The sequence below is a fragment of the Equus przewalskii genome, chromosome 15 (assembly GCF_037783145.1).
Source record: "Equus przewalskii isolate Varuska chromosome 15, EquPr2, whole genome shotgun sequence".
Lineage (NCBI taxonomy): Eukaryota > Metazoa > Chordata > Mammalia > Perissodactyla > Equidae > Equus > Equus przewalskii.
The window spans coordinates 48,587,756-48,603,630 of NC_091845.1; the positions used below are offsets into that span (position 1 = coordinate 48,587,756).

The window sequence follows — 15,875 nt, forward strand, 5'->3', positions numbered from 1 at the left end:
ACCTCTTCCCGGCTGTGTGAATTGCAGTAAATCACGTCACCTCCCTCTAAGCCCTGATTACATCAACTATACAATGTGGATCATAATCTTTCCTCAGAAGGCTGTTTTGAGAATTTAATGAGACAATGTTTAGTACAAGGCCTGGCCTATAGTAAGCAGTAAATTAGAGCTATATTCATTACTGTTTGTATTATACTAGGTTTTCTAAATGAGGTGAGTAGTAAATAAATAGCATTTTTATTTTATTCATATGCCCCCCCAAACCTTTTAAACCAGAAACATTTTTATCATTCTTTAAAAGTAAAATATATCTAAAGGACAAACTCTTCATGGCACATTTCATTAAATAACAAATCAGAAGTTATTTTGTTTTCAATGTTTTTGATGCCTTACCTCTCCCAGGAGTAAATTCAAATCGAATATCATTTAGTTCTTTTTTTGAATTCCTATGAAAGAAAACAGAACGTGTAAAATAATTTCTGAATTTATGAATACAGACTCTGCCCACATATACTAGGAAAGCTATGCCTCAAGAAAGACTGCTCTACTCCGACAGATCACATGATTTGTCCTAATGAGCTCACACTGCAGGCCTCAGAGCAAACACCTCAGAGTGATCATCTAATTGTTCTACAACCCTTTTAACTTAAGTTCTCCATTGAGCAATATAAAGATCTCATGCTTTTGAGGTGATTCTTATATGCCTACTCCCATCCTTATTACCACTAAGGTGATGAATAAAACCCAGAGGGAATCTGTACAAGCCTAGGGAGGGTGATTAAAATGATACAGGATGCCCTCTTCACCCTTATCCCCGCTCCCACCTCCACACCCCGTAGGCCTAGGAGAGCACCTAGGAGAACACTGGTGATGAGTGTCGGCAGTCTCAGAGAATGAAATACATCATAATCCCCTAAATTCTACAGGAGTTCAGAGGATGAGGATGAAGAATACATAGATTGGGATAATGAGGAAAACTTCAGAAGTAGTTTTTAGATAGGACTTAATAGATAGGTAGGATTTGGGCAGGCAGAGAAGATGGGGAAAGAAATTGGGTCCATACTGGCAGCAGAGTTAATATATGACTCCAGAGATTCAAACATGTGACCACTGAGGGACAGTTACAGCAATCACTCACCACACCATGTACTGAGATTACCAGGCTCCCTGCAGGTCTGGTTGAAGGTGGAGAAATTAGAACATTATGTCTAAAGGGAGACATGCCTGATGACTGAGGACCCAAATCCATTTTACCTAAACAATGCAGAGGGCTTAGGTCTATTTGACAAATGCTTGAGGATGTTACTGAAATTGTGCTTAAAATACATCTACCACCTCCAACATAACCTGCCCCAAAGTGATTTTTCCCTCACATTGCTTTCTCTCTGCACTGGTATACACAGACTAACATTTCTGCATGTATACTACCTGAAATTTGTTTTCAGCTATGTTAAATACATAAAACAAATCAACTTCCCACCTAGCTTTGATTATCAAGTGAGGCATTTCATTTTCTTTTTTCTTGGTATTCTTCCACAATAGCTAAGAGTGCTATACATAGTCTACTTAATATATAATTATTCAATCTATTCTTTCTGAAAACTGAATAATTAAGATAGAATGTTCAGTGTCACTTTAGTGATTTAACTGGCATGCCAAGCACAAACATCTTCAGAGACAACAATATGCTAAACTGGATTAAATGTGCCTATCATCTCTTCTAGACATTTAACTTCAAAGTCCTCTTCAGTGAGAATAAGTATCCAGCTTCCTCTTCCACAAACAAGTCTAGAACATAGTCCATTAAAAAATTACCCTCTCAAAAAGCTAACTACATCACTTAGAAGTATCTTCCCCACCTTCCTGAAGCACATGCCAAATAGAATTCTTACACTATTAACTGCTATAAGATTTCAAAACAAATTTTTAAAAAGAGACAAGTAGTATTCCTCATGTACAATTAAAATAGGATGAGAGTACTAAGACATTCTATTAATTCAGAACTATCTGAGATGAGACTAGGTATACTGAGCAGGCTTCTGGAAAGGAAAGGTAGCCAAACCTGCTGTTTTCACACTTATGGCATGATTTAATTGCTCCTAGTGGTAAAATCAAAACATTCTCAAAACAGCTCTTACTGCCTCTATCTCTAATTATAGTCACACTGAGAAAAAGACTAGGAATTCACATGTGGAAGGAGGAATGAGTCAAGGGTAATTCAGTGGAACTCTTTAAAAATGTTAGTAATAATTAAAGAAGGCCTGAACTATCTCAGGTGATGCCTTTAACATTTATTGTTTTTCAAATGCACTTATGAATAGAAAGAGACCTAATTAGAGCAATACAACAGCCCTAGCTATTCTGACAAGAAAGCTCTGGAATCCTAATCCAACTACCTGCAAAGGAAGAGAGTTAAAATAAACCTATTACCACCTGTCGTACTTCCTGTGAGCAACCTGTTAGGGCCTCTCTATATGAACCATCAATTTAGAACACCTGCTGTAAAACAGAGACGGATCAAAAATATACTTAGAGGTTTTTCCTTTCATCTTTTAAGAACAAGGCCTTTATTTGATCTATCACAATTAGAAAGTGCTCCATTCTTGGGTTAGTTGATCTCAGAGTCCACAATACTTATATGGTCACAATTATAAGACTAATCTTCAGATAAGCGAACTAGTGGCCCTCCCCTAAAAACTCTTCCTCAATTAAAGACTACACTCCTAACCTAAACTAGCTATCTTGCAAACGCATAAATTTGTCACTACTAGTGGAAAAACAACTAAGAGAATGTGTGTTTCAGTTGCAGGACCTACTAACATCCAGGTCCTCACACTGTTGCTATTATTTCTGAGGGAAATACACCTGCAAGCAAATAGCACTTGATGCTGGGAAGACACACAATCTTATCCAGTTACTGTCAGGCACAGACTATTAGAAAAATGAGTAACTTTCAAAGAGAAAACAGCATATGCAGAGTATTCAGAAAACAAAAAAAGGTCTATTTACCTTAATCTTAGTACTAGACTGATTGGGATCTTGGTTTCTTGTGAACCTGCTCCTGAAGACAGAGCCTAAAAAGCATTGAAAGTTATAAAGTCAGTGCCTGGACTATTAAGCACGGATGCGATTAACGGTCATCTGCAGAGGACTGTGCACTTGGCCTCAATTCTCTTCATCTCCAGGTGAGGTCAGCCTAGTCCCTAGGACATTCCCTGCTGTGGGAGGACATGCATTCCAAGGCAGCAACAAGAGCTGAATGTCAGCTTGAGTCAAACACAATTAGAAAGATGATTCTCAAACCTACATGAAATTCCAAACAAAGCCACATTTAAATTTTGTATTTTTGAGATCCCTGCTCCTTTCTACAGGGGTGAAAAGCATGAAGCTAGATTTTTCCTTTTAAAAAATACGCCAGTGTACTATATAAGACAACACACAAGGTAAGGTCTAAACTGACTGCCCCTTAGGAGTCCACCCAACCGGAGGGTCCAGGTCTTTTAATGGCTAAACTAATCCTCTCAAAACTGTACAGCTATCCCTTGCTCACTGAAGGATATATATTCTATTTAAGTTGTTTAGAAAATGAATTCAATCTTTTCATCAGTTTTCAGAAGACAACTGTATCTTTTTCCATATGATGGGCAGAAATGGAATGCTGGGGCTTTAAATAAAGTCAGTGCCATGAATAACGGGAAGGGCTCAGAGCAGTGTTCTCCAAAGGCAGAACACAAGATGAACCACCGGGGTGCAAAAGAAAAAAATCAGAACTCCCAGTTTTATTTCTTTCCATCTAAAATGTTAGGAAAAAAAAGAAACCGCTAATATTTAATAAATAGAGTCTGAAAGCCCTATCTTACCCTCATGGAGCATAAGGCCACATGTTGCTTACAGCATTTGAGTTTCCTGAAGGAGGAGTGGGAGCTACATAGCATGAGGGGTTCACAGTGGGGCCCTCATTCCCTCAGCTGCTTTCGGTATACTATAATTTTTTTTTTCTGCTTTATCTCCACAAATCCCCCTGGTACACAGCTGCATATCTTAGCTGCAGGTCCCTCTAGTTGTGGCATGTGGGACGCTGACTCAATGTGGCCTGACGAGTGGTGCCCTGTCCGTGCCCAGGATCCAAACTGGCAAAACCCTAGGCCGCCACAGTGGAGTGCGCGAACTTAACCACTCGGCCACGGGGCCCGCCCCAGTGTACTATGATTTAATGAAGTTTGTGCATGCCTCAGTAAGTGGATTTATAGATTACATTACTTAATTTCAACAAAATCAACCCTTACAAAATCTGACAACTACCTTAAGAGTAATACAGGAAAACTGGATTGGAGATAGTAAATAACATAAGCATAAATGAACAAAAAGAAACAGAAGAGCTGACAATTCCAGTCTCAGGATGAATTCCATCAGCTGCATTATGAAGTTAAACATAATAATGATCAAAGCTGACAAGAAATCAGCCCCCCCAAATTTTGATGTTTGGAATGTTTCCATCATCAACTTATTTTGTTGCTTAAAAACCTATGCGGTTCTTGTAAAACTCGTATCTGCACACATTTAAAACAGTGAAAACAGAATTTCTAACTTGTTTCAAAATCTACCACTCATCAACCATATTACATTATGTTGCGTTCACCACTTCTCTTTCTTCATCTATCCAGAAGGCTGACAATTAAAGCATATCCTTGCTTTACCTGAGCTGTTTTTGCTGGCTCTGCAGGGGGTGGGAGGGAAACTTGAGTTGGTTGTGCAGGCATCTGCCCAGCTGGCTGAGGTAGATGAGCGGAAATCTGTTCTGGAACTTGGAGCAAAGTACCCACGGGATCAGTTGCTGGAAAGAGCTGTAACAAAAACAAACATACAGTGTTGCTTAAGTTGAGTGGAAGAGAAAGCAAATCTACTGACAGGCAAGCAGAGTCTCATGTGTGTGAGATATTTTCAGAGGAGTTTTTGTGTAGTGTCCTGGCATATCTCTACGTCTGTGAACACATCTATTCCAAATGGAAGGCAAATATTTCCAGGCATTTTTGTTTTTAATAGCATTTTGAGGTGTAATTTATATCATGCTTAATTCACTTAAGTGTGCAATTCAATGACTTTTAGAAAAATTATACTTGTGCAAACATCACCACAATCTAGTTTTAGAACATTTCCATCCACTCAGAAAGTTCTCTCATGCCCACTTACAGTTAATTCCTGCTCCACTCCCAGCTCTAGGCAAACAGTGATCTACTTTCTGTCTCTATCAATTTGTCTTTTCTGGACATTTCATATAAACAAAATCATAGGATTCACATTCTTTTGTGTCTGGCCTCTTTCACTTAGCATTGTTTTGAGGTTTAGCCATGTTGTAGCATATATTGTCAGTTCACTTTTCTTTTCAGAATGGCAGTTCATTGAATCATATTTATTCTTAACTACATCTATTCTATCCTCTTTACCTAGCAAAAAAGCACCTCCAAAATACAGATTCAAGTACATAATACAAAATTATGGAAGCTACATTTTTCCATGGCTGGGGACCTTCCACTACTTATAAAGACAAGCAACCATTAATTCCTTAATGTATCTGAAAAGCTTTTCAAAATGGGTATGAAGCTTTATAACTAACATAGACATTATATATATTATCTTGCATGTTTGAAATAGTTCAAATTTTAATTATGTAGCTTGGAGAAAAAAGACATGTTGAGTACAAAATCAAGTTAAATATATTCAAAATTATAAGTTAGTGAAAAAAATCAATGCAAAGGCTAAAATTCAGAATTAAAAGAAAAAAAATTTCAAGGGCAATAAGAGGTCTAATAGCTGATTATTACATAAGTAAAATCAAGGAAACACGAAGCAAAATTTTATGTTCATTAAGCTTCTTATAGAGAAAAATCAGAAGTTACTCACTGGTTCTGGATTTTGATAGGAAAATAGAACTTTAAGATGAGTTTTGAAAATGTTAATATAATTATTAGCACTATTTCAAAAGAGTAGTTAGCTTCCAAATTGCATGCACATATATGTTTACCTATAATAAAGACAGAAAGGTTATACAAAACAAAGTAATGAGAGGATGTGGACAAATTGGAACCTTGTGCATTGCAGGTGGGAATGTAAAATAGTGCAGCCACTATGGAAAACAGCATGATGGTTCCTCAAAAAATTAAAAATAGAATTACCATATGATCCAGCAATTCCCTTCTGGGTGTAGACCCAAAAGAATCAAAATCAGGAACTCAGATATTCATGCACCCATGTTCATAGCATTATTCAAAACAGCCAAAAGGTGGAAGCAACCCAAGTGTCCATCAACAGATGAACAGATAAACAAATGTAGTGTGTGTGTGTATATATATATATACACACACACACACATACACACGCACACATATATATACACAAACACACAATAGAATATTGTTCAGGCTTAAAAAGAAAGGAAAATCTGATACACACTGCAATATAGATGAACCTTGAGGACATTATGCTAAGTGAAAATAATCCAGTCACAAAAGGACAAATACTGCATGATCCCAGTTATACGGGTGGTACCTAGAGTACCACCTGCCTCAAATTCAGAGACAGAAAGTAGACGGTGCTTGCTAGAGGCTGGACGGAAGAGAGAATGGGGAGGCATTGTTTAACGGGTAGGGAGTTTTAGTTTTCCAAGATGAAAAGAACTCTGGAGATGGATGGTGGTGACGGTCGCACAACGGAGTAAATATACTTAATGCCACTGAAGTGTGTACACTTAAAAATGGTTAAGATGGGGGCCAGCCCATGGCATACTGGTTGAGTTCAGTGTGCTCTGCTTTGGTGGCTGGGGTTCACTGGTTCAGATCCTGGGCGTGGACCTATACAACTTGTCAGCCACGCTGAGGTGGCGACCTCCATATAAAGTGGAGGAAGACTGGCAAGGATATTAGATCAGGACTAATCTTCCTCAGGGAAAAAAAAAAAAAGGTAAGATGATAAATTTTAAAAAAATAATAAAAAAGTCATGAGCATGAGAATATGAGTATGAGCAGGTGAGAGTTCTTGTGGTGATGCTATTTAGGCAAAGGAACAAGACAACCAAAAAGAAAGACTCTGGATAATCTGTACAATCCCCTCACTTAATTTCTGAGAAACTAAGAATAGTCAGGATAGGCTAAGTTAGAGAGTAACAAATAATCTTAAATTCTCAGTAGATTAAAAGAACAAAAATTGGGGCCAGCCCGGTGGCACAGCGGTTAACTTCGCACGTTCCACTTCTCAGCGGCCTGGGGTTTGCCGGTTTGGATCCTGGGTGGGGACATGGCACCGCTTGGCAAAAGCCATGCTGTGGTAGGCATCCCACGTATAAAGCAGAGGAAGATTGGCATGGATGTCAGCTCGGGGCCAGTCTTCCTCAGCAAAAAGAGGAGGATTGGCAGTAGTTAGCTCAGGGCTAATCTTCCTCGGAAAAAAACAAAAAAAACCAAAAATTTCTTGCACACATTTCATGTCTATCTCTGGCCAGCAGAGGCTAAGCTCATATCATCCTCACTCAGAGATGCAGGGCATGGTGGCATGGGCAAGGGAACCCAGGAGATCACAGAGTGGCTCTTCCTTGTGGTCATATTTCATTGGCCAAAGTAATTGCCATGGCCATGCATAACTTCAAAGGGCAGGGAAATGCAATTCTATCATGTACCAAGAAGAGGAGCCAGAAATCTTAGTAAACAGGAGTTCTAATATAAGTTGTCAGATACTGGCCTGTTAATATGCTGTGGTACAGTATTTATTGTCAGTCTTAAACAATGGAATGCTATGTATACAGTGAAATGCTATGTATACAAATCCTGTCCACAACTTGTACACTATGTATGCAAATGAAGTGGAAAAATAGTTACTCTTAAGCATACGGGCAAGAACAAATTGGTTGAAGAGCACAAGATGCATGCCATTAAACTAATGCTGAGTTCAGAAAGCAGATACCGCCAGATGGAAGAATGTATGACAGAATGCAGCCATAAAATGATTATTCTCTTCAGGTAGTGAGTATAAGGCGGGCCAGCCTAATAGGATTCTATTAAGTAGGATTCCTTAACACCCTAAGGCAGTAACTACAGACAACAGAATCTATTTGACAAGAGAAGAGACTTGAAAAAGAAATTCCAAAAAGGAAAGGTGGCATATGACAAATCCATGGACAGATTAATGCAAAAAGACTACTTTCCACTTCAAGCAGCCCAAGCCAAAAACGCAATTCATAAAGTCAAGCAAGCAAATAAGAACATTCTGGACCCACAGGCCAACTTTTAAAATGAGTGCATTGGTGAGGCTGGCCCGGTGGCATAGTGGTTAAGTTTGTGTGCTCTGCTTCAGTGGCCTGGGGTTCATGGGTACAGACTCCAGGTGTGAACCTACACACCACTCATCAAGCCACACTGTGGGGGCATCCCAAATACAAAATAGAGGAAGACTGGCACAGATGTTAACTCAGCGACAATCTTCCTCAAACAAAAAAGAGGAAGATTGCTAACAGATGTTAGCTCAGGGCCAATCTTCCTCACATACATACATACATACATACATACATACATAAATAAAGAGTGCATTGGCACCAATTTACCACAAAGGTCCATTCAGACCCAGAATTGCTATCTCTGATAAAATTTAGTATAAATTCACATTCCCATTTAGGCACATACAAAAAAAAATGTGCTTAACGTTAAAACCAAACCAAAACAGAAGCATATATACTTTAATGATTCAAAAGTCACAATTACTTACCTCAGAATTTGATAATGATTCCTTCACTCGGGGAGACTAAAAGGAATACATAAAAGGAGGCTGGTTAACTCAAAGCTCAGATTACTTGCAGTCAGTTGCAAACTGTACGTCAAGATGAAATGCAAGTCAACTCCATTTCATTCTGGTCCATACATTAACTCACCAGTAACCCTAGTCAAAGTTTTCTGGAAAAAGAAAACTGTCATGATACTACTGTATTTTCTGTCCAGGTAGCCCAAGGACATCAATGTACTATATGGTATTTTAACAGTTCACAACTTGAGGTTTATAAGCAAACATAATGGGACTGACTTCCCAGGTAGTAGGGAGGTCACGATCTTCAAGGTATAATTCTTTCTACTAATCATGAACATATCATGTGCATAATATCCTAGACCCAATGTAAACCTTCAAGCTAATTATCCAACATTTTCAAAATAGAGTAATTCTGATTATGGGCTTTAAGGGAGAAAACTCTTGAGCCAAAGTTGAAAAACTAACTACAATCTGCCATAAGAGTCTAAGCTAAATTATTTAGTAAATCCTAATAGTTAGTAGTAATTCTGGACACAGGCACTGGAGAATACAAAAGAACCTTAACATATCTATAAACAAATATCAGTTTATGGGAAATTCAACTAAGTATGGATTTAGACTACTTAACAGGTCGACTTAAGTTCTTAAAATTTTCATCACCATTTTGTTAAGGAGAGTCAAGGTTCAGGTAATAGCTAATGTACCACAGCAAACATATGGCCAACCCAAAACCATTTTGTAAAAAATCTTATATTTGGAAATAATTTTAAACTTCTTAGAATAACAATACAAAAAACATCAGTACATCCTTTACCCAGATTCAGCTATTATTAACCTTTTTTCCTCATCTGCTTTATTATTTACATGCTCACTTTCTCTCTTTCTAAATATATATGTTTAATCAATTATATTTGTTCCTGTACCCTTTGAGAACAAGTTGCATATATCACGGCTGTTTACCACTGAATAGTCACTGAGAATTTCTTCTTAAGAATAGGGATATTCTCTTATATAACTTCACAGTACTAAAACTTCAGTAAATTTAACAACAATATAACACTTTCATCTAATTTACCATCCATAACCCAACTTTTTCAATGACCTCATAATGGCCTTTATAGCCTTTTTCTTCCAGTAAAAGATGAACTCTAGGATCATGTACTGCAGTTAGTTTTCATGTCTCTTTAGATTTTTTATATCTGGCACACTAACATTTTTGAAGAATATAGTCACCCCCCCACACACACACTTTATTTTAATAGAATGCCCCTAATTTGTGGTTTGTCTGATGTTTTCTAATGATTACACTTGTACGAATTCCCAGTTGGAATTCTATGTCATGATGTGTCCTTCCTGGGGTATTATATCTTAGGGAATCACATGTTCATCTGCCTCTCTTTAGTGATGTTCATTTTAATCATCTAGTCAAGGCTTTTTCCAATTTCTCCAGTATGCAGTAACTATTTTTTCCATTGCAACTAATAGGCAATCTGTGGAGAGACACTTTAAGACTATGTAAATATACTGCTCATCAAAACTTTCCCCTATATTTAGCATCTGTTGATGATCTGTGCCTGATCTAATCTTTATGATTACTTTATGACGGCTGTAAAATTATGATTCCCTCCTCCAACACTCCTCCACATTTACCTGTCAGCACTCTGCAGTTTACTGTAATGAAAAACCATCCCCTTCCCCCCATTTATTTATATATTTATATATTATTGTCATGGACTCATAGATTCTTTCTTTTTAAATAATTTAGAATTTATTACTGCACTTAATGATTTTGATAGTCAAATTCTCCCTAATTTGGCCAGTGGGAGCTCCTTCAACCTGGTTCTTGTGTTACTAGGACTTGTTTTTTAATAAAAGATCTTTTCTTTCTGATAAAAGAAAATATTCCAGATTTATCTTTAATTTTCCCTGTGTAAGCCCTGGAATAGGCCATTTCTCCAAGAAGCCCTTATTCTTTTAGTAGGGAATGACATTAGAGACCAAGATCTTGGCATAAGGTGTGCTTGTTGTTATTGTTTTCCTGCCTGTTGGCATACCTGGTAATCTTTGATTGGATGCCAGGAGTTGTGAATTTTACCATGTTGCATGCTGATAATTTTGTATTTCTATAACTCTTGAGCTTTGTTCTGGAATACAGTAAAGTTACTTGGAAATAGCTTAATCCTTTTGAATCTTGTTTTTATGAGTTGTTAGTTGGGTCTGGAGCAGTGTTCAGTCTAGGGCTATGTAATCCTCACTACTGAGACAAGACCATTCTGAAAACTCTACCCAATGCCTGTGAATTACAAGTTTCTCCAGCCTGGCTGGTGGGAATAGGCACCGTTCTTGGCTCTGTGTGAGTGCTGGGCACGGTTCTCTAGTCTCAGGTAGTTTTCTCACATGTATTCATTGATAAGTGCTCTGCTGAATACTCAAAAGGGAAGCTCTGCAGACCTCTAAGCTTCTGTCTCTGTGTAGCTCTCTCCTCCCTGTACTTGCCCTTACCAATTTTATCTGCCTTGGTCTCCCCAGACTCTCAGCTCTATTTCCTCAACTCAGGAAAACACTCCTCAAGCCATAATGAAGATAATAATCAAACGAAACTGCCCTAGAATTGACACGGATGTTAGAATTGGCAGAGAAGGACATTAAAACAGTTTATTATAACCATTATATATCTTCAAAAAGTTAAGTGGAAGATGAAATGGAAGATGTAAAAATAAACAAACACCAAATCAAACTTCTAGAGTATTATACTGTCTGAGATAGAAAATAGATTGGATGGGATTAGCATTAGAGACTGCAGAAGAAAAGATTAATGAACTTGAAGGCTAGCTATAGATACTATACAAAATGAAACTGAGAAAAAAAGAATTTTTAAAAAATGAAAAGAGAATCAGTGAGCCATCAGACAACTTTAAGCAGCCTATATATGTGTTACTGGAGTCTCCAAGGTAGAAGGAAGACAGAAAAATATTTTAAAATATGATAGTTGAAAAATTTCCAAACTTGATAAAAACTACAAACCCACAGATCAAAGAAGTGCAATAAACCCCAAGCACAAGAGGCATGAAAAAAAAATACACCTAGGCATATCATAATCAAATTACTCAAAACTATTAAAAAGGGAAAAAATCTTAAAAGCAGCCAGAGTAAAAAGACATATGACTTATAAATGATATCAGTAGATTTCTCATTGGAAAAAATGCAAACAAGAAGATAGTTGACCAACATCTTTAAAATAGTGAAAGAAAAAGCCTATCAATCTAGAATTCTATACCTAGCATAAATGTATCTTTTCAAAACAAAGGTGAAATAAAGACATTTTCAGACATAAAACCTTAAAGAAATAATCACCAGCAGACACACATTACAAAAAATGTTAAGGGAAGTTCTTCAGCAGAAAGAAAATGATATAAAGATGGAAATCTGGAACTACCCAAGAATCTTTTTTATGAACGCGTGCTGAATTTTGTCATAGGCTTTTTCAGAATGAATGAAAATAAGAATATGATTTTTTTTTTCCTTAGGCCTATTAATATTACAAGATTTCCTAATACTGAACCACCCTTGCACCCCACCCCACTTGATCATGGTATATTCTTTTAATGTAGTTCAACTCAGTTTTAAAAGACTCTCTTTTTAAAAAAGAATTCATGGTATCAAAAATGACTAAAGTGATAACATGAGAAAAGCTGGATAACATGAGAAATACAGAAAGCTACTTATTCTGTGAACAAAGTACAAAAATTTCCATGCTGCTTAGAAATAGCTACTCTAAGTATTTCAGAACTTTCAAATTTCTCTTGCAGATAGCTATGGAGTAATAACCAGACATTGACAAGCTGTAATTTATCTTGCCAAATATGATTTGTTGGTCAGAGGAAAAACAGCAGTAGCATCTCTTTCATAGGAAGCTAGAACTACAAGGATCATGTAGCTCTAGCTTCTCCTGGAGGTTTTAACATAACATTACAAGAGAATATCAATTAAGAGAGAAATCACATGAAAAAGTAAGGAAGAAAAGATGCCACAGTCTCACATATGTACAGAAACGAAGTCACAATTGTATATAAATGAATGTTTACATTTGTTATCTTTTTAAGAGCTTTTTCAAGGTTAGAGCTTAATAAACTTTTGCCGATTTTCATTGGCAAGCTCTTTACAAACTTAAAGGAAAAGGACAAACTGCAAAAGGACTAGACCCACAGACCTTATTTGACAAACAAGATCAACAAACATTCAATGTTGATCAGCAAGAGTCATAAGTGCTACCACCGAGCAGATCCTAAAAGCAGGCAGAGAGACACCACCTACCCATGACTCATCCCACAAAAAGGTTCTGCGCAGTCAAGGTTATGATGACCTCAAACATTAGCATTTCCTATACACATTTGAATTCTTGGGAATGAATCCTAACAATCAACCCAAGGCATTAACTTGAAAAAAGAGTGATGAAACAAACCAAAACAAGACCCTTGTCTTCACTGCTTTTAGGAAACACACACACACACACCACTCCCCCCCTCCCCGCCCCAGGATATACCAATTAAAGAAGAGGTACACTGTTTTTCTTCAGGTAGAAGATTAGCAGACTTAGGGACAAAGTTTCTATTGTTAGGTTTTCAAATTCACTAATCCCTTCTTCTGCAATATAGTCAGCCATTAATCCTATCCAGTATGTTTTCATCTCAGACATTGTAGTTTTTATTTCCAGATTTGGGTCATTTTTATATACCCTATATGTTATCATATTTAAACAGATGTGCCAGTCCACTTTTCCATGTAGAATTAACTGGGCTCCTGTTGTTAGTAAGTTGTTCAAGGAAACTGTCACTAACACCTGTATTTTTTGTATTTTAGCTGGTTAAGCTGAACAGAACCAGAGAACATAGGATTACCTCAGAGGCTTCAAACAAAAAGATAGAGCTCTAAAGTATACAGTTTAACAAAACTTACCCTGAGTTGTGAAATTGCTGCTTTCCCTTCCTCACTTTCTTCATCAAATTCATCATCACTCCACTCCCAGCCACCATCCTCTGTCTTATGAAGACGGCCACTGGAACCTGGTACTCTCCGAACCTGCTCATTAGGAAGAGAGACGAGAATTACAGTAATGTTTGACATTTACTATATAGAAAAGTCATATTTCCCTGTCCTTCTATTATTCAACACAGTAGACACATAATCATTTTCCCCATAAGTAAGTTTTCCCATAAAAATTCATATCCTCCACCCCTCACTTGCTCTCTGTTCACAATCTCCATTACCTATCTTTACTCACAACCACTGACTTTCCCTATACTTCTACACTCTGAGCCCGAACATCACCCAGTCTTTCTTATGTGAAGTCATAGGTCAAATCTGATTAATGGTTTCATGTTGCAAGACATTTAAAAAAAAACGGTTTTCAGGGGCTGGCCCTGTGGCCAAGTGGTTAGTTTGCGTGCTCTGCTTTGGCAGCCCAGGGTTTCTCCAGTTCAAAACCTGGGCACGGAGATGGCACGGCTCATCAAGCCATGCTGAGGTGGCATCCCACATGTCACAACTAGAAGGACTCACAACTAAAAATATACAACTATGTACCAGGGGGCTTTGGGGAGAAACAGGAAAAATTTTTAAAAAGATGGTTTTCAGCCCCCTAAATAAATAAATCCAAGTTAAAGAAGATTCTGCTTCTTTTCTTTTTAATTTTAATTATAAAAATCACAACTATACCTGCACAGTTTCAAGAGTACTAAAGCTGTGCAAGTTTTGTTAAGAAAAACAGCAATCTCCTAACTTTCTCCCTCTTCCCCACAGGCCAACCACTTTCAACTCATTTTAGCTTATTCTTTTGGAATTTATATTCATCTCTCTAGGTAATTATTATTATTATTATTATTACCCCTTGATTTTTTGGTTTTAGAACTTGTCTACTGGACTTGCCACTATGGAAGATGAGAATTTACCCCTATTATCAACCTCCTACTCTTTTCTCAAGATATATTGTAATTCTGGTTAAATCAATATTCAGTGTTTATATAATATGATTATATAAATGATACAACTGAGACTTAGAGTATATTACAACTACTTTTCCTTCCTGTATAACATTTTTGCTTCCCCTGGAGTTAATATTTGCTTATTTCTATGCACTTGTCCTATTTATCCCCAAGTTCTCTCCCAGATGTGTAAATCTCCTCTCACCACATTCACATACATTAGGTATGCATCAGGATCATCTTCTGGAGGAAGCCTCTCACCAAAGCCTCATGACCTGCTCCACCCTAGCCTGATTTCATACCACTCTAGCCTGGTTTCAGATCTCACTCTACCATCACCCAGAGAACCATACTTCCTAGATCATAAGACTTCCCGGTTCTTAGTTTAAGCATGTCTTCCCCTGTTAGCATGGCACATTTATTAAAGCCATGCATTTCTAAACATACCCTGATTCTATCCCCACGTTTCACTTATAGTTTGCCTGATAAAAAAAAGTCTGGGTTAGAAATCATTTTCTTTCCTAATGAACATAACTGCTCCACTGTGATCTGGCTTCCAGAGGTGCTACTGAGGTCATTATGACTCCTGATGCTGTCTGCAACCTTTCCCAGCACTCTCTGGAAGGCTATAGGATCTTCTTTTTGCCTCCAGCATTCTGACTATCATGGTAATGTGCCTTAGTGTTGGTCTATTTTCATTCATTGTGCTGAGTACTTGGGCTCTTTCCATCTGGAAATTCATGACTACCAGTTTTGGAAATTTTTCTTGAATTATTTCTTCAATGATTTCCTTTCATTTGTTTTTCTCAGTTCTCCTTTTCTGGAACTCTTTTTACTCAAATGTTGAACCTTCTCAAATGATCCTCTAATGTTCTCATCTTTTCTCTCTTGTTATCTCTCTCTCTTGGCCTTTTGGCTCTGCTTTCTGGGAAATTTCCTCAACTTTACCCTACAACCTTTGTATTGAATTTTTTCATTTCTTTCTTTTTTTTTCTTTTTGAGGAAGATTAGCCCTGAGCTAATATCCACCACCAAGCCTCCTCTTTTTGCTGAGAAAGACTGGCCCTGAGCTAACCTCTGTGCCCATCTTCCTCTACTTTATACGTG

General features: G+C 37.4%; 1 protein-coding gene across 9 annotated transcripts in view; it reads right to left on the reverse strand.

Annotated features, from left to right (window-relative positions):
• Positions 1 to 15,875, reverse strand: part of OXSR1 (oxidative stress responsive kinase 1) — a 99,179-nt gene that overhangs the window by 14,929 nt on the left and 68,375 nt on the right. For all 9 annotated transcript variants that reach the window (XR_011527509.1, XM_008530725.2, XM_070577255.1 and 6 more), the window contains 5 exons: positions 13,744 to 13,866; positions 8,752 to 8,787; positions 4,698 to 4,844; positions 3,010 to 3,074; positions 394 to 446 (listed from right to left, as the gene is read on the reverse strand). Coding sequence is in view for 8 of the 9 variants with exons in the window: in XM_008530725.2 (XP_008528947.1) it covers positions 394 to 446; positions 3,010 to 3,074; positions 4,698 to 4,844; positions 8,752 to 8,787; positions 13,744 to 13,866 (424 nt within the window). In the remaining variant the exon portion in view is untranslated. The remainder of the gene's footprint in view (positions 1 to 393; positions 447 to 3,009; positions 3,075 to 4,697; positions 4,845 to 8,751; positions 8,788 to 13,743; positions 13,867 to 15,875) is intronic.